Source organism: Sceloporus undulatus, chromosome 8, assembly GCF_019175285.1.
Source record: "Sceloporus undulatus isolate JIND9_A2432 ecotype Alabama chromosome 8, SceUnd_v1.1, whole genome shotgun sequence".
In the NCBI taxonomy this organism is placed as follows: domain Eukaryota; kingdom Metazoa; phylum Chordata; class Lepidosauria; order Squamata; family Phrynosomatidae; genus Sceloporus; species Sceloporus undulatus.
This window is the reverse complement of record NC_056529.1, coordinates 11383568-11406223: the sequence shown is the minus strand read 5'-3', so window position 1 is coordinate 11406223 and position 22656 is coordinate 11383568. Positions and strand designations below refer to the sequence as shown.

The following is a 22656-nucleotide window of genomic DNA, read 5'->3' as shown; positions in this document are numbered from 1 at the left end:
CTTTGACCTATGGTGATCCTATGAATGAGAGATCTTCAAGACTCTTGTTCATCACCTGCCCTGCCCAGGTCCTGTAATTGAATTAATATACAGTCAGCCCTCTGTATCCATGGATTCAAATATGGCTTGTAAATATTAAAAAATATATACATTTCCAAAAGCAAGCCTTGATTTTGCCATTTTATATAAGTCCCATCATTTTACTATGCCAATGTATTTAATCGTACTTGAGCATCCATGGATTTTGGTATCCACAGGGGATCCTGAAACCAAACCAGCCCACTATGTCTTCAGTGTGGTCTCCCTCATTTCATACTGCCTCCCATTTTACCAAGCGTTATTATCTTTTCCAACAAGTCACATCATGGTATGTCCAAAGCACAACAGCCTCTGGTTAGTATGAAACCATACATGGTTAAGAAGGTTGGGTTGTGAAGATAGCTGACAGGAAGAAAATCAACTCATTTGAAATGTGGTGCTGGAGGAGAGTTCTACAGATGCCATAAACTGTTAAAAACAAGCAAACAATAACATTTACAGTGCTTTAGAAATAAACTATAATAATAAGAAGAATAAGAATAAGAATAAACAAATGGATCTCAAATGTTTCAGAATCTTTAAAGAAAGTACTCTTGAATCATGTACTATGGAGAGTAATGTCACTTATCCTACACTATTTTCTGCTGGCCAGCTGCAATTGAATCACTTTCCAAGTTATATATATTGGGTTGGATCCATATGTTTTGTTTAGGTAAGGGACAAGATCTTGTGGAAGGGCCTGCTGGAAAAGGACTTAGGAGACAAGACCATTTTTACTGTTCTCTAGTTCCCCCTGCAGTATAAGTTCCCATAATTTCTCAGGTTGAAAATAGTCCTTCAGGTGTTTGAAGGTTTTTTAACATAGGCTGGATGGCCATCTGTCGGGAGTGCTTTGATTGTGTAGTCCTGCATGGCAGGATGATGTTGGACTGGATGGTCCTTGTGGCCTCTTCCAACTCTATGATTTCAAGGATCATTCTGTTTTATGAATCCATATTTGCAAATCTCACATTTGAATACCCGTATATTTGTAGTACAGAACACAACATACATAGAGATCTTTTGGAACCTTTGAGACTGAAAGACGTTTGTAACTTTACGTGGGGGATCCATTCCGGACCACCACCACCCCGCGTAAGGCAAAAACCATGTATGCTCGAGTCCCATTGAATATAATCGGACTTGGGTGCGGTGGTGCAGGCACACCATGGATGTGTGCGCCATTCATTGTATTGTTGCACAGCTTCAGCATAAGCTGAAAACCATATGTAGTGTGCCCGCACATGGTGCAGGTGCACTGTGTTTAAAAAAGGAAACCAGTAGCACTTTGAGACTGAGAAGAAGAAATTTCTAACATAGATATTTGAGGAAAGTCTGCTTTCTCACATGCATCTGATGAAATGGATTGTGTCCACAAAAGCTTAAGCTAGAAATTTCTTCTTTCCAGGTAGTTTCAAGAATACCACTGGATTCCTTTATATCATTTTATTTTAAATAAGCCTATGACCACTATCTTTTGAATACAACATAGGCAATGGTGAGGGACAATGAGAGCTTCCATCCAACATTTAGTGGGACATATATCTTTCACCCCTGGCATAGAGTTTGTGGCAGCCAATAGTTTGCTAGGTTGACCCTTGGCTTCAGTCCTGCATGTCTGGGCTGAATTAGGTAAAAGCACAGTTAAAGGGATTTGAAAGGATTTTTATGAGAGTGCAAGGCTTTACACTTAATAGTGATTATGCTCATTATTTTGATATTATTTCAAGTATTGTGTTCAGATACAAGGCTGTACACTTTGCAGTGATTATTTGCATTATTTCTTTATGGTGGATAGCAGGAATGGAGTATTCTTACAAAAGATAATAAGGGGTATTTCCCTTAAATAGTGAACAGACAATTGATCTACTTTCTGTTAGCATGCTAAAGCTGCTGGTGTGATATGAATAGCTTCTGTGACTGAAGTTAAAGAATTTGTTCTTGGGTGAAGGACACACAATACAAGCATTTCATAATCTGGGGTTACAAATGAATAGCTCTGATTATACCAAGTAGCCATATTTTTAAAGTCTTTCAATATTTTTAGATACTTGTCCCTTTGCATCATTTTTTGAAAATGTGCAAGTGGGTACAAGGAGGCCTTTTGAAGGCCTGACATATTCTCCACAAAATGAAATATAAAAGCCAAAGGTCTGAAGTTATGGAAGAATGTATTTTTTCTTTTATTGTCAGCTGAAAACTGGAAGAGAAGCTGCCTCTTTGATACTACTGATTTGTAAAAAATCTTGGATAATTCAGCATTTCAAAATAAGAAATTAAGACATACCACATGTGTCTTGTCTGTACTTGATAAGTTCTTGTCATAAGTATCTTGCTTGTGTTGCATTACTTGCTGCTATATACAGAGTAAGCAAATTTAACAGCAAAGATATCTTTTAATGTTGTATGACAGTATCAAGAGGTACTGAAAGCATACATCACTACAAATGACATAGAATAAAAGAAGCTGATGGTTGGTTCTGAAGTGTCTGGGTTGATTTTTGAACTTGGCTCCATTTGAATCCTATCAGCAGTGCCAACTATACTAACATAGTGCTGTCCTTCCACTTTAAATGGTTTGGCTCTGCCCAAGAAATCCTGGGATTGGCAGTTTAGACAAGGGCAGCTAGAATTCACAGTACTCTTGGGTTTCACCAAACTACAAATCTTAGGATTCCATGGCAAGGAACATTGACAACTAAAGTGGAATCATAGCACTTTGTTGTGTAGCATGAAAGAGACTCTGAACCATTGAACTCTCTCAGGTGCTGACTGACTATATTGCCAGATATGCTGTTTAATGATTCACGCGTCCTAAGAGGCTGGAAACTGCACCAAAGCCATGCTCCTGTCCTAAGGACAGGAGCACAGCTTTGGTGCAGCTTCTGGCTTCTTAAGATCTGTGTGTCATTTAAACAGCATACCTCCAAAGTGGCCCGAAGCAGCTTTATTTTGGCCTGTCTGTTCAGGCCCATAGAAAGCTGCCTTATACAAAACCAGCCCAGTCACCCATCTTGCTCAATATTTTTTTCTGGTTGCAAAAGGGCACTGATACTCATTTCCAGCCCTTGCGGGAAGTATTCAGCATTGAGCCTGGGACCAGCTGCTTGCAAAACATGTACTCTGACCATTGAACTACATGGGAGGGGAAAAAATTACCCTTTACTAATTAATATTCTCTGTCTTTGTCTAAATATGATTACCATACAATGGAAGCTCACACAAGTCTGTGTGGCTGTTTCTTCTAAACTCTGATTCCCACAATGACACACCTGTATGTATCAAGGTACTCTCTGATTTTGGGACTCTGTAATGTTTTCCTTTGATAATGCCATCCACAAAAATTGGATACAAAGAGCCTTGAAAAAAACAGGAGTTGCACTGGGAATCCCAGCAATGGGAATATTCATGAATATGTTTCATTATAATAATTCAGATAGCTCTTCAGCAGAGTTTTAAGAATGACAAATAACCAGCAGCCAGTCCTTTTACATGTACTGTAACTCTTTTGGCAAATGGCAATACTATTCTGTTTTAGAACAAATCTGCATATTGTGTGCTTTCATTTGCTCTTCAGTTCGTATCTTTGCAGCTATGATGTGTGCCTAAAGTACAGAAGCTCAGAGTTCAGAAACAAGATATAGATTTGCAATATCAAAGTCAGTTCATATTGGCTGCGCGTGAAGAATATAAACCGCACTTTGGAAAGACTATACCACTTATCTCCATATCAAAGCCTAGCAGGATGTCATTGTGGTTTTAAAGTTATCAGCTGAATACTTCATTTTTGTTTTCCTGGTCATGCTCAACTAATAAAAATGGTGACAGTCGTGATAATTTATCATATCAGCAGAAGGTTTCATGGGCTGGACACTGCCTTGTAGGAGGAGAGATTGTTATCTGTAGCCAGTATCCTATTGGAGATTAAGAAAACATTTGGAAATCTGTACTGTACATGATAAACTACCTTCTCTATTCAAAGAATAATGCAAAATTAAGATTTAAAAGTTAGGGGGTGTTTTTTTTAAAAAATATATATGGTGTATATTCTTACAGTTCGTATTGCAGTTCAAAACCTAAATTCTCTTTTCATTTCTTCCTTTGATACACCTACCTCCCAACAACAGAGCTCTCAGTACCTCCCTCTTCTACTCCTTCTGCCTTGTGAAAACTTGTTTTCTCTGTGGGCTGAGCTATGAACCTTTGAATTCTTAACCAACTCATTTCTGAAAATTATACAAAAGAAAAGAAAAATCAGGAAAACAGGTGGCAAATCATGAACAGTTTTGGGGAGGGAAAGTTGGAAGTCTTTTAATCTAATGCTGGAGCTGAGAACCTCCTAAGGGCCCTTCTTTCTCATTGAAGAGAGCTAAATTCTACCCTCTCTGCATGTCTCCTAGGGCCAAAGCAGATGCTGTACTCTGTACCTGCCAGGTGGTAATCGCTTTACAGATATGGGTCAAAACAGTTGTGAAATGGGAGACCCATAGTATAACTGCATGCACTTAAAAAAGAAAACAATTTTAAAAACACTTAGAAGAAAAAGGATTGCCAGTTCAAGTTGATCCCTGCCCCTGTCGTTTCTGGACCTAAGCCCGAGATCTTGGGACAGCCATTGGTGATGCCATTAACTGTTAAGTCTTCAGTATCAACCACAGTTGTCCACAGCTTGCCTTCCAACTTATGGCAACTCTAAAGTGAACCTATCATTGGGTTTTCTTGGCAAAATTTGTTCAAAGGAGGTTTGCCACTGTCTTCCCCTGAGGCTGAGATTCCTATGTGACTTGCCGAAAGTCCTTCAGTGTGTTTTAAGGCCAAGCAGGGACTCAGACCCTGGTCTCCAGAGTCACAGTCCAACACTCAAACCACTACACCATGCTGACTCTTTCATTCATTGCTTTCACTGAATTCATTGCATTCATTGGCACTTGTATTTGCAAGTGGGACATAAAATTAAACCTCTTCATCCCACCATGTTTTTTCCTGAGTACCCTGCTGGAGCAGGAAAAAAGGACCATTGTTATTTTAATTCCACAGGGAATTCAGGAGACGGTGCAATTTTCACTGGGAAAGTACTATGCAGAGAGAAAAGGGCTGAACATCCGTCCCCTTGCATTGTTACCCCAGTACAGTCCCTACCACTCCCATGGCTGCTTTTAACTTAAAGGAAAAGAAATATTGGGAGATTTCTATCAGAAAGCATTGGGCTTGTACTTGTTTTGTAAGGAGGTTGCCTAGAAAGTGGAGCAGAACACTATGTTTCTCTGTACTGATATCCAGGGTTGTGGGATGTCACCATACATCCGGAAGATTATTTTGCTGAACTGGATATTAGGAGCAATCACTAGGCTGCACAGTTCAAGTCACACTGAGGGATGATTTCACATTTTTATTAATCCATTATAAAAGATGTGGACCACATCTTCCTATTTGAAAAGATAAAATATTTTTATAGTCTTTAATTTCTTTCTTAGCCCATTTTCTCTACCTAACTAATTCTTCCTCTTTTGTCACTAGTCCCATACATCTGTGTGACCCATTTGAATTATTTTTCTCCCTCAGCTCCAACACACCTTTCTTGTTTCTTGGTACAAGCTCTGCATCTCCTACCTGTAACTTCTCTATTTTATCTGTTTCTCTCCTCCATACATTTCCCTACGCTCCCAGCTCTTGGGTTACTCCACTTTTTTTCTAGTCCTTCAGGCATAAGTCTCTTCTTTTGTTGCCTGTCTTCTGGAATTATCTCTCCCCAATTTTCATTTCTATGTACACTTCTCCTTGCTAAATTCATTTTGGATAGCAAAGGTGGACTTCAGATACACTGGCAGATGTCAGAAAAAGACAGAAACCATAGAAGATTGAAATTTCCAAAGCAGCCCCCCAATTCATCTGGGTGGAGGCTGGCATTATGTCCTTATCTGTCTGCATTGTGTGGGAGCAATTAGGCACATCTGTAAAGGAACACTATTGCTTTAAGTTCATTTCTTTTTGTATTTATTTTTACATTTCACTGAGGGTATGTCAAGTTGTATCTCATCACAGAGCCTGATGTAATCTGAGGCAAATCAGATGCATGCATAAATGAATTAAGGGTTGCTTCCTTTTCTGAGACAGCTCTTTGGGTTTTAGGCAAATGGTTGATATATCTGTGACACCTGTGTCCACTGCATAAACAGCCGAAATGCCATTTCCTTGATTATTCCTTTCTCATGATTTATGCTTTAAGGTACCAAAGCAATACAAATTGAAGTTTCTCTGTGAATTCTCAAATTTGGAACCTTCTCTTTATCAAACGTAGTGCCATTTCTTGACCATTTCTGTTTCTAATTCCTGTATTTGGCTCTATATCAGCACAATTAGGCATAAGGAGGACACACATTTACATAGACTTCTGATTATCCAGACAGTTGAAATGTTCTTACGTTCATGTGGTGAAGTAATTTTATGCACTGATGCTTTACAGTGGCCATGATTAAAATGTATTCTTGTTTAAAACCCAATAGCCTATGCCTTTATTTATTTAAAATAAACAATTCAGGAGTAAATGCACATATTAATACATTATTATTATTATTATTATTATTATTATTATTATTATTATGAATGTTCATGTGATTTCCCTCTCATTCTATCTGTGAAAAAAATGCATGAATGTGGAGGGTAGATGCAGGATCAAACCTATTAGTTTTGTTCCAGTACTGCTCAAATTTTACCTTCAGTTCAGCACACAAAGGTGAGAAGTAGGAAAAGTGGGGAGTACCCTGATTTTCCATCCATGCTTTGATTATCAAGATAAAAGTCTGAACATCACAAAGTATCCATAGGTCCCCAGCATCCCACTGATATCTGGGTTGCATAGCCCTTTTAAAAGCACCTGGTGACTTGGAAACACCATTTAAATCCCCCAAATTCTTCTAGAATGAATTTGGTTAACACTGGAGGTGCAGCTAATGTGGGTGGTGGTGGTCAAACATGAAGCCCTCCCAGTTCTGTTATGTAGTAAGCAGGGACGTAGCCAGGATTTTGGGAAGGGGGGGCCCAGACTCAGTGCCACCATTATAATGGGGCTTGGGTGCAGCGGTGCGGCAGCACACACCATTCATTTTATCTAACGGAAGGGGGTCCAGACCCCAAGAACCACCACCCCCCTTGGCTACGTCCCTGTAGAAAGTTGACCTTTGGAGCTCTGATAAAATCCTAAAGCCTATGCTCCCCAGAAAGGAAAAGCTTTTGTTCCACTTAACCTGGAGTTAAAATTAAATACAGTGGGCCCTTGGTATCCATTGGGGTTTGGTTCCAGGACCTGCTGTCAATACCAAAATCCATGGATGTTCAAGTCCCATTAAATATAGGGCCAGAGTAAAATGGTATCTCTTCTATAAATCGAGGTTTGCATTTTGGAACTATCTATCTATCTATCTATCTATCATATTTTAAAGTCATGGATCCTTGAATCCATGCATAAAGAATCCATGGATACCGAGGCCCAACTGTATTCTTATTATCAATAGAAAATTTTATTACAGTTAAAAGAGCAATAATGACAAAAACAAGCAAAACCTATTATCTATGCTACCTTTACTTCAGTCCCAGGTCTCAGCTGATTCCATTGCTTCCCATTGCCTTTCTATCTGTTGAAGAGAGTGCTTCTTTTCCCCTTGAAACACATTTATTTATCCCACTGACACCTACCACTGAGCAAGATAATCCACAACAGGCACAGTTGCTGTCGAACTTGGCCAACAAGCAGCTCATGACTCAACCAACAGATGTTTCAGCAGCTTAGGTCAAAGGGAACCTATGGGCTTTGTATTCCCCCTCCCCATCACTTTTAGTTCTCGAATGAACGCCAGGAATGTCAGCACCAGGTAAAAGCGTTTGACCTACCCAGTCATAAGAGCAACTGAACTCAGGCCCTGAGGAGATGAAAAGGCCAAAGCATTAGTCTGTTGAGCCAGCAAGCTGGCTACAATCCAGTATTTCAAACAACTCACAATATGATTGTCTGCCTGGAGTTTCGGAATAGTTTTGTGTGCCGCTATTTGATGGTTTGTATCCAAGCTTATGTTCCTGACAGGTACCCCTGTGAACAAAATCTCGCTGGGCTACCTTGAATGAATATTTCACTATCAATATTGCTTTTGATCTTTTTTTTGCATATGTGCATTTCACATCATACCTAGTTTTGCACCAAATCAAACCTTAAGCCCCTGTGAAATGGAAATAAAACAATCAACATAATCATGGAATTGGGGAGGGGCTTGCAGGTTTAAATTGTTTTAAAACATAGGGACGTTGATTTGGAGGGATTTAACCCATTCTACCTTCTTTTCTTTACATGTGTGAGTACAAAGAGCTTGCTCTCCCAGTTTTGACTGACTGAAACTGTGCTTGTGGAAGCATGATTTGTGTATATTTATATCAGGAGTATTCTGGTGCAGTACTTTACAAGAGATAGGGAAATCAAGACGACCTTAATAGATCAGAAAGCTGGGCCAAAGCTAACAAAATGAATTTCAACATGCAGAAATGTAAGATAGATAGAAAAAAAAATGAAATGCATAGATATAGGATGGGGGACACCTGGGTTAAGGAGACTACATGTGAAAGGCATCTAGGAGTCCTAGTAGACCACAAGTTAAACATGAGTGAACAGTCTGATGCGGCAGCTAAAAAGGTCAATGTGATTTTAGGCTGCATCAATAGAAGTATAGTGTCTAGATCAAGGGAAGTAATAGTGCCACTCTATTCTGCTTTAGTCAGGCCTCATCTGGAATATTGTGTCCAGTTCTGGGCACCACAATTCAAAAAGGATGTTGAGAAACTGGAGCATGTCCAAAGGAGGGCAACTAAAACGGTGAAGGGTCTGGAAACCGTGGCCCATAGGGGGCATAGGAACGTGTTAGGGAGCTGGGGATGTTTAGTCTGGAGAAGAGAAGGTTAAGAGGTGATATGATAGCATTGTTTAAGTATTTGAAGAGATGTCATATTGAGGAGGGAACAAGCTTGTTTTCTGCTGCTGCAGAGACTAGAACACGAAACAATGGATGCAAGCTACAGGAAAAGAGATTCCAGCTCAACATTAGGAGGAACTTCCGGACAGTAAGGGCTGTTTGACAGTGGAGCAAACTCCCTTGGAGGGCGATGGAGTCTCCTTCTCTGGAATTCTTTAAACAGAGGCTGGATGGCCATCTGTCAATGGGGATGCTTTGATTGTGATTTCCTGCATGACAGAGGGTTAGACTGGATGGACCATGTGGTCTTTTCCAACTCTATGATTCTATGATTTACAAAAATGAATAGTTATCATTATAACAAATGCTACTGCTGTGAAAAAATGTGGCACTCTTTACTGTTGTGAATTAAATAGAAGTAAAAGACAATTGTTTTGTTATTTGAAATGGGATTCTGCATTTTTTGTTTCACTTCAGTTCACCACCTCTACCATTTTGGATTCGGATGGTAATATTACATTGTGATTAGTATATGTGCCCGGTTAAATATTTTTTAAAGTCTTATTTTGTGGTTTTGAAGGAGAGATAAGAAAAATCATAGGCATTTCTCAAAATGATATGTTTGGTTGAACTTTTGTGTCAATTTTTTAAACTTTATTTCAGCTCTCTGTACAAAGAAACAGTGTAAATAAGATAGTGATAGGTAAGATGAAAGCTAGCAATGAGCTATGCTTACTAGCTTTTATAATCTTCTTTTGGGATATGATGAATCAACATTCTATGCTAACCACAGCTAAATTTAACTTACAGTATGCAGTGCCACTAAAATACAGTTAAATCCCATGAGAGAGCTCCAATTGCAAGGAGTATTTTTCCTTCTAGAAAATAACAATATGATTTAGTTGTCAGTTGATCTATGGAAAAATGTTATACAAATAAAATTTATTATTATTATTATTATTATTATTATTATTATTTGCTCATTTCTTGATGCAACTGATATAATGAACTAGTTAATGAAAGTCCCGACAGATTACACCAGTTCTTAAATTGGTGAAGGTGTTGCTTTATTGGGATGGTTTAAATATGTGTGTAATATTATGATACCAGTCCACTGTATTATTTCTATTATTATTAGCAAGTTTATTATTATTTATTATTTGCAAAAGCACATCATTGTCCACCCATTATTTTATTCTTAATCATAGTGATACTTGCAAGTAAAATTCATCCAACACTGAACAAACCAACTTTTCACCCTGTGTATCAATTTAACTACAGTGAGTCCTTGGTATCCACTGAGATTTGATTCCAGGACCCCCCCCCCCCCCCCCCCCGTAGATACCCAAATCTATGGATGCTCTAGTCCTGTCAAATACAGTGATAGAATAAAATGGTGTCCCTTATATAAGTTGTTTTTAAATGTATATTATTTAAAAATATTTTAAGCCATGGATGGTTGAATCCATGGATAAGGAATCTGTGGATATGGAAAACCAGCTGTATTTCAGAGAGAGGTAGGCTGGTTTAAATTGACAATCATTATAAACAAGAATAGATAAAGATTGGATGCAAGATCAGTTGTGCATTGACTGAGTGCGTCTAATAATCTTTTTAAGGTAAATAGGCCCTTCTTCCTGTTCCTGCCAAGATTTAACTATTTCAGCCATGTCTTTTAGCATTGTCTGTGTATCCATCAATGAAGAATAGGTCAACCGTACCGCCCTACTGTTTATTTATTAATCATCTGGCAAATAAACCACCCTGTATCCTGCCCACTGCAGTAATATTTGTGATGTAATTTGTTTGGATGCCCAAATGTCACCAGTGTTGATTGTAAGAGATAAAAAAAATGCACTTGCTCAGCACACCCAGCTCTGGGCTAAAATGTAAGCATGAAATCTCTGGTTTATTTTTGTAATAATGTTTACAGCTGCTTAATGACCCTGAAAAGGTTCAGGAGTCTGGTGCTCTGTATTTCTTAACAGGAGTATATTATCACATCATAACAACCTTAGTTAAGCAGTCTCTTGGTTACAACAATAAGAATCATATTTAACACAATTTCACCATCTATTCAGCTAGGCACACATCATCTATTCACCATCTATTCACTAGTACACATCTCAGATTTACTCAAGACTAAAGTGGTCTTGATCCACTGCGGGCAGGAAATAATCTGTGTTCCCAAAACCATTCACTCTTGTTGAAAGTAAAATATAAGGGATTAAAGGTGGGGTTTTGCAGTTACTCAAAGTATTCAGAAATTCAGTTGCTCTGGATCTGCTGTGGGAGGGGAAACACTGAATGAATACTACTTGAAATGCCCCTGTACAAGCAACAATAGGACCATTTAGATTTGATATTTAGGCATTTTCTATATTTTAGATTACATGAGGTTATCTTTTTGGCAAATGTTTTATTATTTCATATCAAAATCATGGCTGGAATTCACAATCTCAGTTATGATTACATAACGTAGGGTTATGCATTCTAGGCTTATGTATTTGTGACTGGTTCATATTCACAATCCCTATGTAGTCAGTAATGTAGGGAATATAATAGCAATAGCAATAACAATAGCAACAGCAATAGCATGTACATTTCTATACTTATCATTGAACCCAGCACTCTCTAAGTGATTTACAATCTGTAAGCCAATTGCCTCCAACAAGCTGGGTACTCATTTTACTAACCTGTGAAAGGATAGAAGGCTGAGTCAACCTTGGAGCCCCTGGGATCGAACTCACAACCTTGTGCTGCAGTACCAGCATTTTAACTGATGCATCACCAGAGCTTACACAGAAGTTGCAAAAGTACCCCAATCTTGATTTACAGACAGCCACTGCTGCAAGCTATGGAATCTGTCTTGTCTATCTGAGGCAGCAGACTGACGCTTCCAGCCTCTCTCATGATCAACCTATGATGTGAGGGAGAATTCTGTCAGAGACCCTGGAGCATATCACATGGGCCCTAGGGAAAGGGCCTGACACAGAATGGAAGAGGGCAGGAATGGAATGAAATGGGGATATCGCCCATTTTATTGCATGGGACAACACCACCAATGCCACCGGAAGTCCCTGTTCCATTCCCCATCTGTTCCACAGAGGCCAATTTTCAAGATCTGTTCTGAACGGTTCTTGAAAATTGGCCTTTGAGGGACAGATGGGGAATGGAACAGGGACTTTCGGCAGCATTCTCACAGCATTCCCCATGCAATAAAATAGGTGATATTCCTGTTCTGTTCCCTTCCCGCCCCCTTCTGTTCCACGCTGGGCCCGTTCACCAGGGCCTGTGCAATAAGCTCCCCCATTTCTGACTGCTGCAACAAAGATGCTCATGGAAGGGGATGTAACCATCAATGTGTTGCCTCCTGATCAACAAGAGAACAGGCCACTGCCAAATGCAATGACTGGTAAGTCAGGATTGGGGGTAGGTGGGCCAGGAGCTACTAGTTAGTTATGTAATTAAGCTAGTTATATGCTAAGTAATTGATCTGATATCACAGCCAATGGGGGGGGGGGCGGATAGTTGCTAAAGTTGTCATACATCAGAGTTCAGTTACCACATCCAAGTTTCTAGCAATTAAATCTCAGTGGGACGTGAAAGTATTTTCACTCTAAGGTTGGCCCAAAACGTTTTGTTTCCTAAAATAACAACGAAAGGACACACTAACTGTTGTTCCACATGCGAAAATCCACTAGATTAACTACTGAACATTACCTCAACACTGGCAATGGCACAGCATCCTCTGCATGAGTGAAGTGAAGAGTATTAAAAAAACGATTAAGATTCATAAATGAAGTCTAGAGTTAGTTTAAACAACTCAGTTCCATAACACATGGTTAGAAGTTGTCTTATTTTAAAGTAATGCTAGTTAGTTCCGAAGTACAGCTCAATCCATGATGAATTAAAAGTAGAAGCAGAAGCTTCCAAAAACCTTCTGCTGGACATGTGGAAAAGACTGGAAAGGGATATGGAAGCAGGGGCCTTGCTACAGTTTCTTGCTCGTTGCTGATTGTGATGTTTCATTGCAGCCATTTGAACATGTTGATCTCAAACTAGAATTGTCATCTACAGGGGCCACCTATTTTTGAAGAGAGTACCCTCCAGTATCTCTCAGTTGCACATCTGTGGCCAAACAACATCACAATGTGCTCAAGATGGCAACAGTTATTAATGAGCAAGGATGCATAAGCAAAACAGGCCACAGCAGTTTGCCTTTGCTTAGGTCTGAAAGGAAGGGCAACGTTCTGCTCAATCCTTTCCTCTTGCACTTCTGAGATAATTGAGTGCAAACTACTTTTTGCACTCTGAACTCAGTTTGCAGCAATTGAAGTAAGCTGAGGACAAAGGGAGAAAGTGGGCAAATGAGAGAGAAACTGGGATATTTCAGAAGCAGTTGAAAAAGTGGCATGAGAGGACTATCTCTGCCCAAAAAGACTCTCTCTGAGACCTCTTTAAGTGTTTCTTTTTTTCCACTTAAAAAGATTACCAGTAATTGTGAGGTTTTTTAACAAAATAAAACTTACTGTGTACTAAGGATAGGCAAAATATTTTAAATGCAAAAATGTATGAACGATCAAGTGTTCTGTTCATTATGTAGGAAAGTTTTCATTTTTATGCTGGGGATATACCGAAAGAAACCGAGAAAATAGATCTTCCATATATTTTCATCTTGACTGTATAACTTACATTTCTAAATACTTTTTAGAAGTAACAGTTTGTGCAGTTTTAAAATTGAGCTTTTATTGATGCTTTTTTTCCCTTGAATAGACTAGAGAAAATGGCAAGGAGAGAAGATTATTATTAGGGACAATTATGCTGACCAGAACTGAGCACTCCTGTTTAACAAACAGCGTTGAGTCCTAATTTTCTGCAGTGCACAGTTTGTAGGTACCATTTGTACTCATTACTGTATATTGAGAAAGTTATTAAAAATACTTAAACTTGTTGAAGCTTCCTGTGACACCTTCCCTGGCTTTAATTGGGTTTTATCGAGTTCTGGAAAAGAGCTCTTTTAAACCTAATCAGAGTCCTTTAGATCACCTCTTGCACCAACTGCAAGATGAAGACAGTTGGCTAAAATCAAGCACCTTTCTCTAAACAGGACTATTTGAATGAGATGCATGACAAATTAAGGAGGTAATTTATGCCTCTTTAGATGGGTACCGTTTCCAAATGATAGAGGAACAATTGCTTTGTAACATAAGGGTTAAATCTTAATCTCAGAGGTTTGCAAAGCTGGTAGTCGCAGTCTCCTTAAAATTTAATATACCTCGTTAATGCTTACTTGCAAACACTGAAGGATTTTTATGATTATAATCATGTGTTACAGCACCTAGTACTGTTTCTAAGCCGCATACTAATCAGCTTAATGAGATATTACTGCACTTTTTGTTGACTAAAGCAAAATCCTTTTTATTGTTCGAAAGCTTGTCCTTTACTTTATTCCCCCCCAACATTATCTTGTTTTATTGTGTACCAGTAAATATCATGCCATCTTTTCTTCCCCCTACATCAAATCATAAAACCATCTTTCTCATTGTGGAATGTGGAATTTATTGAATATGTTTAATGGGACTGAAAGTTTTATAAATGGATTTCTATTTTTGTTTTTTTAAAGGGGAAATGAGCAAGATGCATAACGTTTCTCTTTTATATAGACTGGAAAATGTAAACAGGTGCAATTTCACAGGGAAAGGGGGAACTGAATCAAGTTGAAAGCTTAACACTACTTATTTAAGAGCCAGATATTCAAATTGGTAATGTGTTCATTTTTAAATCCTAATTAATACATGCAATCAAAAAGTATTCAGGATGATGACGGCCCTGTATAATTAAGAGAAAACATAATCACAACTGTACACTATACACTTGACATTTAATATACATTTTATTGGTTTTGACTGTAGTATTATCACGTGTAATTTAAACACTGAATGTTTTGGAAGGTCTGCTGATAAGACTGGACTATCTCCAACTCTAAATCCCTCTTCATGTTTTTTTTTTTTTCAGGGATGGAGGAAGCTAGTTTGTGCCTTGGCGTTTCTTCAGCTGTACCAGAAGCTGATGCTCATCTCAACAGCTCCATACTCAATGGCCAGTATTCCATGAGCCAGAAGTTGCACCAGATAACATCCCAGCTCAGTCATGCATTCCCTGAGCTACAGAACAGGCAGAATCCCGAGGAGAAGACAGCCACACTCCTAGAAGACAAGAGCCACGTGTCCATAGCAAACCAGCCCATCAGCAGTCAGATGGCCCTGTTAGCCAACCAGCTTAACAGAGAGGTTGACACCACTTTGAATGGGAGAGTAGATCTGCAGCAGTTCTTGAATGGACAGAACTTGGGCATCATGTCTCAGATGAGTGATATAGAGGATGATGCCAGGAAGAACAGAAAATACCCCTGTCCCCTGTGTGGGAAACGTTTTCGTTTTAACAGCATCCTCTCACTTCACATGCGCACCCATACAGGAGAGAAACCATTCAAGTGCCCCTATTGTGACCACAGAGCAGCTCAGAAGGGAAACTTGAAGATTCACTTGCGCACTCACAAGCTGGGCAACCTTGGCAAAGGCCGTGGTAGGGTTCGAGAAGAAAACAGGCTGTTGCACGAGCTGGAAGAGAGGGCGATCTTGAGGGACAAGCAGATGAAAAGCAGCCTTTTGCAACCAAGACCTGATGTCAAATCACACCCACATTCCCAGCCTATGCCTCTTACTAACTGCAATTTGTCTGTGCCCACGAATCACAGCACCCCGGATATTTCCAACCCTGTTCCCTCTCCAAAACCTGCCAGTGTGCAGGAAGAAGTGGTAGCTACAGCTGCTGGATTTAGGTGCACTTTTTGCAAAGGAAAATTTAAGAAACGGGAAGAACTCGATAGGCACATTAGGATCCTTCACAAGCCTTACAAGTGTACTTTGTGCGATTTTGCGGCATCCCAGGAGGAGGAGCTAATCAGTCATGTGGAGAAAGCTCACATAACAGCAGAGTCAGCCCAAGGCCAGGGCTCTAATGGAAATGGAGAGCAGGCTGCCAATGAGTTTCGGTGTGAAGTGTGTGGCCAGGTCTTTAGCCAAGCATGGTTCCTCAAAGGCCACATGAGGAAACACAAGGACTCATTTGAACACTGCTGCCAGATTTGCGGGAGACGCTTCAAAGAGCCTTGGTTTCTTAAGAACCATATGAAGGTCCACCTCAACAAATTATCTGTGAAAAACAAATCTCCCAATGACTCAGAGGTCCCTGTGTCCATCAGCAGCATGTCACAGGAGGCTCATGCCAACCTGTATTCCAGATACTTGTCTTGTTTGCAAAGTGGTTTTCTTCCTCCTGACAAAGCAAGTCTCAGTGAACAGAATCAGACTTACAGTAAAGGAGATTTGCCCATGAAAGAGAGAGAAGTTTTGGGCAAGCTTCTGTCCCCTATTGCTGGAATTGGCCATAGCCTTGCTGAAGGGGACAAACATTCATTACTGGGCTGTCTTAACCTTGTGCCTCCTCTCAAATCCAGCTGTATAGAAAGGCTACAAGCTGCAGCCAAGGCTGCTGAGATGGACCCTGTAAACAGTTATCAAGCTTGGCAGCTAATGGCAAGAGGAATGGCCATGGAACATGGTTTTTTGACTAAAGAGCACCAGATACAGCGGAGCCATGAAGACACTTTGGCAAATGCTGGAGTTCTGTTTGATAAGGAGAAACGGGAGTATGTGTTAGTAGGAGCAGATGGCTCCAAGCAGAAAATGCCTGCTGATTTGGTTCACAGCACTAAAATGGGCAATCAGAGAGACTTGTCAAACAAACTAGACCCTTTGGAAGGCAGTAGAGATTTTCTGTCTCACGGTATGAACCAAGGGCTCGATTTTAACATGCAGAGTCACAGCAATGTGAAAGAGAAGCCAACTGAATGCCCTGACTGTGGCAGGGTTTTTAGAACATACCACCAAGTTGTTGTTCATTCTAGAGTCCACAAAAGAGACAGGAAAGCAGAAGATGAGATCATTCAGGCGAGCATTGAAGAGCGGCGTGGGTCTGGGAGCGATCAGGAATCTCAGTCAGTCAGTAGGTCAACAACACCAGGATCCTCCAATATTACTGAGGAGAGCGGAATGGGTGGAGGTCTCTCACAGACAGGAAGTGCCCAAGAAGACAGTCCACATCCTTCTTCGCCTTCCTCTTCAGGTATGTCATGTTCTTTTCCCCTTTCTTGACTATAACAGCTCATGTAATTCTTCCAAATTTCCCCCATCCAGCAGATGCTGAAATAAGAGAGCAATGCTTCTCTTTAGAGTTCATAAAAGATACCATAATGCACAACATGTTTACCATTATACCCAGTCTTTCTTTTAAAAAAGAATAATTCTCTGCATTATTCTACTTTTATCATATGCTTCAGCTTTTCACGCTTTGGTAGTAGCAAAAAACAGTTTTGCTCCAGGAGATACGTTGTTGGGGTAGATACTTCCTTATTTATTCCACTTTTGACTTTCATACTCAAATTTGCTTGTGGACTCTCATTTCTAAGTAAAAGGATGGCATAAACTCAGCATTAGCATGAGTTGGTGAAGAGAGATTTTGTAACAGCTGTGGCCATTGTCCTACATATACATACAGTTTGAAATTCAAAAAGATAGTTTACATATACATAAAACGCCAAGCTTCCATGACGCTGTACTGATCTTCATTTTTTAAAGCACACAGTAGTGTTGGACATGTGTAGTACTATTTGATAGTTTGTGATCAGTGATAGGTTGGCTTCCATTCACTTCTTCATTTAACTGTCCTTATAACCAAGCCATGTTACCTGTTGACAAGCCCTTATTCTGTGGTGGGGCTATCCATTTATGTGGCAGGTTTTTCATATATTTAAGCCTGCAAATGAGGTCTAGAAATGGGGATTGGGGGCCTCTGGAAATTTGACTTGAAAATATGTGTACCCATTGACACTCTGCATCCTTCCATAGATTGCACATGATTTTTTAAAAAAGATCCCTATGCATTTAATGTTAACTTGCAGCATACAAAAGAGGAAAGCAAACTGATATTTCATTGAAGCTATCTATTGAGTTTTCTTGGCACATTAAAAAAAAGGAAGGTAAGATTTCTGGCCTCATCCCTCATTTCTAGCCTCTTGAACTAATGGGTAGTAAATTGAAAGTTATATCTTCAGCTCCTTTATAACAAAAGCACCTTCTAATATTGTAATCATTCTGCAGGCCTAACAACAGAGGAAATCATGCCATAACAAATACTCTGTTACTAATGGCAACATTGATTTCTGCAATCAGCCATTAAGTCTAGAAAATGAAAGACAGTTTGAGAGACCTTAAGGCATTACATTGCCCACTGTTAAAGATCTGGCAGCAGGCTGTTGAAGGTAATTCTTTTTAGGCTCACCCCCTCCCTTAGTTTCAATAAATATTTTAGTATTGAAGACAATCCACGGTTACAGTTATTAAATAGATGCCAGTTTATTTTTGTTGTTCTTGTCATGCTCCAGTATCCTCCATTTCTAAGACCAGATTAATATAAAAGAAAGTGTTAGTTTGGGGTGGCTTATTATAAACCAGTAAAGAAACTCTTAAGACACATAAATCTGCCCTCTGCATTCCTCAGATTCCTATAGTGCTTAATGCTGTTGTTTAAATACCCATGAAACACACTGACTACTCTTAGAACTGTAGTCTCATTTACGATTTATTAGTGGAGAAGCACATTTGAAAACTCTGTGTGGGAACGAGAGAAACAGGGGAGAGCTAATTTTATACTATGTAGTTGTTTGGATTGTTTTAAGAGGATTGAAAATCCAATATGACAACATAAAGATTTTCTTTTCCACACAAGTTGCACTTGTCAGCATTCTAAACAATAAAGAAAAATGTTTTCTTTTTAAACTGTAAGCAGTTTAAATTTCCCAATGGCTGACCACCATGTTTGCAGCATGTGCTTTAGCCTAAACAATTGGGATGACGGAGGAACAATGCATTTTTGCAATTTTTAATTCCACTGGTTTAAATTGTTTTGGATCTTCTTGTTTGTGCAACTTATCCAGCTAGATCCTTGAATGACATCTAAGGACATCACAGCACTGGTATGTACTATCTGAGGGCTGCCTTTAAACCAAAGGTGGATAGCTTGTGACCATCAATAATTTCAAAAGCTCCCTGCTAACCATCATTTCTGGTTTCTGGACCCTTCCTCCAAACAGTCATTGAACAGGGAAAGATGAATCTAGGTGAGAAGGAAAGAGGGGTATGTCAGAAAGATACACGAGGGAGAAGAGTTGGCACAAAAAGATACCACTACATTCTGCTTGTTCCCTACTGACACTCAGCCCATGATTATTCAAGGATAAAGCAGCCCTCAATTAAAAACAAAAACAAAACCCAAACAACCCCTTTCAGATTCTTCTTGCCTTTCCGTTTACTGTAGACCATTAGGTTATCTACTCAATCAAAGCAAGTGTATCAATAAATTTCCAAGCTAGTGCAACCTGTATGACACCAATCCTGTCTAATTAATGGTCAATGGAAATTTATATGGCTGATGCACTCACAGTTCATTGTAGCTTTTAGTGTCTCCATCTCCCCCAAGCAATGTAGATATGGAAGAAAGTCTGGAAGGATGAAGACCAAGGCCCATTCACACTACATTCTAAGGCACTGCAGTCAGCCCTTTATATCCACAGGTTCCTTATCCACAGATTCAACCTTCTGCAGCTTGGAATATCTTTCTATATCTATATCTATATATTTCAAAAAGCAAACCTTGATGTGGCATTTTATATAAGGGACATCATTTCACTATGCCACTGTATTTAATGGGACTTGAACATCCAAAGATTTGGGTATCCATGGGAGGTCTTGGATACCACTGTATTATTCCACATTTATTGCCATAGTTCTGTCCTTTGATGAGGGAGAGCCTCATCAAAGTACAAAACTCAAAGATGCCACTGAATCATAGACTCAGAGTTGGAAGAGACTATAAGGGCTATTCAGTCCATCCTACTGCCATGCAGGAATACATAATCAAAGCACCTCTGCCAGATGGCTATCCAGCCTCTGTTTAAAAACCTCCAAAGAACGAGACTCCACCATCTCTGAGGCAGCTGCATCTTCCACTGTTGAACAGTTCTTACCAATAGAAAGTTCTTCCTAATGTTTAGGTGGCATCTCTTTTCCTGTCACTTGGATGAAGTGGAGTAACAGTACTATCATTGTGTAGTGTGAATAGCTTAGAGAATGCCTCTTCCTTTGCCCTGTTTTTGCCTTCTCTTGTTAGAAAAAGAAGACTATTCCATTTCTCTTCGCTGAGCCAATATTTTTTGTTGTGCACAAGCTTGCCAGCTGTATTCATAATAATAAAAGAAAAAAAAACCATTGATCTGTAATCTTCCTTGATCTTGGAAGATATTGTAATATTATGCCCTTTGTTTTGCCTTTACTTTCAAAGTGCCAGCTGCATTTCTGCACTTTAGTCAGTTCATAAGATTTAATGTTTATAAAGATGGAGCCCAGTAGGTTCAGCAACATTTATCCCTAACTTGTAAACTTACATACTGAATCTAGTTTTCAATCATGTGGGTTGGATGGATAATTTCTAATTGTTTTCTTTGTTGCCTCAGAATAGGAATTTAGCATCTGTATGATGAATCGCATCATTGGCGCAAGATGCCAAATACTAGAATGGTAACTTTTTCACCGAATGAAACAATAATGTTTTATTAATGTAACCTGATCTCCCCTCAGATTTATTTGGCCACTGTAAAGATTCCCAGGAAACAGATTTAAAACATTGTGTAATTCTTGCTACCTATGGAAGATAAACCTGTAGGATACAAAGGAGGTCTTGATTCCTGAAGTTAATGGAAAATAGACACTGAGACAGCCATTAAGAAATTACTACAAAAACACTGTTTAACCAATTTCTAAGCCTGTATAACAATGTCTCAGAACTTAATTTGCATCACTCGATTCCTTTTTTGTTGCAAATTGGGTCAGTAGGGCCTGAGAAACTATTTTTTTCCAGATCTTAACCAGTGAATTCTTTTTTTATAAATTGGTGCTCTTAACATGATAGTAGTTCTGAATTCATCATAAAAAAAACCCACCCTCTTTATGCGCAGTGCCTCTTAGAACAGATCTCTAGAAGACGGCTTACAATGAGTGGCAGAGAAGTCTTTGTTATCTGATGTAATTCTTTGCAAAGGAGGATTGGGAATGGAGTGGCTGGGCTTTAAAAAAAAGATGTCTCGTTCAGTCTGAGAAGAAGAAAGGGTCAAGTTTGCAATCAAACAGTTATTGCAGAGATGTGTGACTGTCACTGGCTGGGCTAATGTGGTATGCAGCTGTTTGTTATGTGAGTAAAAGAATGTTTGAATCAGTGAACATGTGAAAACGACTCCAGTGAACCAGAAAATGTGTTTGTTCTTTGGCTCTCCAAACTGCTGAGAACTAAGCTGAAGATCAACTGCTAAAACTCAGACCTTTTGACAAATGGAGAGGTCATATTTTCTAACAGAAAATGGACAAAACTGGTCACACAGATCATTTCCCCGTCTTTCGGCCTTTGTTTTTCAGTCGTTCTTGTTCTCTTCTTAAAGGAAAGCTGGCAGAAAGTGTCTGCCAACAGGTGACTGCGATACCTTAACCTCATTACTTAGGAGTAAGTCCCAGTGATTTACATGTTTTGTATCTACCTCTACCATTTAGGAGCAAATCCCTCTAACTTGCATGTGTGGCTGTATTGCTCCCACTGAAACCAACAAAAATTTAAAAGCAATTAACTTTGATGGAGCTGTGATCATAGTTTCCAGATGCTGAGCTATGAATACCTCCTATGTAACAGCAATAGAAATTGCCCCTTAGTTAACCCTAATAGCAAGTCTCATTCTTCCTTCTACTGTCCATCTCTTATGTCAGTCAAGGTAAGATACCTATATGAACTTTGATAAGAGAGGGACTTATGATAGGCATATGCCAAAGTGAGAGACGGAGTCGTTTAGGACTGTGTATAAATCGGAGTAGGAGCAGATTTTGCTTAGGAATTAACACATAGAATAATTAAAACTTAATGTAGTAAGAAATGATACTGTTACAGCTACTGGGGTAGTACCTTCTGCATTTGCCTATAATTTTGGTGTGAAGATAATTGAAGTCTTGATAGTATGAAAGGGGTAATTGAATGCACTGACCCTCCAGTTCATTAAATAAAGTAGGCCAAATTGCATGATCAATGGGAAAGTACAGAGATTTTTTTAAAAAAGGAAAGAAGGAAGGAAAATAAAATACTGTTAACTATAATAATTTATTCTTGTCCATAGTAGTTATGTTGACTTTGGCACAAATTGTTTGATCAGCTGGTTTGGAATCTTTTCAGAATTTCTGATTTTTCTATGGCAGTGAGCTCCTTCCCAAACAATGCATCTCAGCCTATATTTATGCCCATTGACAGAGCAAATAAAAAAGCTTTTGTACTGGACAGCACTGGAAAGACACAGGACAGGGGATGTTATGATGCCTTGCTTTTCAGTTCAGTTCTTTCTTTTCTTTTTTTCCTTCCTTCCTTCCCAATGATAATCATCAAATGCTCCCTGTGAACAAAAACTGGCAAA

The 22656-nt window shown here is 39.2% G+C and overlaps 1 protein-coding gene across 6 annotated transcripts in view; it reads left to right on the top strand.

The window, feature by feature from the left end:
• Positions 1 to 22656, top strand: part of ZNF536 (zinc finger protein 536) — a 476434-nt gene that overhangs the window by 209407 nt on the left and 244371 nt on the right. For all 6 annotated transcript variants that reach the window (XM_042438482.1, XM_042438485.1, XM_042438483.1 and 3 more), the window contains one exon: positions 15051 to 17222. In XM_042438482.1, the coding sequence (XP_042294416.1) occupies positions 15053 to 17222 (2170 nt within the window). In that variant the 5' untranslated portion in view covers positions 15051 to 15052. The remainder of the gene's footprint in view (positions 1 to 15050; positions 17223 to 22656) is intronic.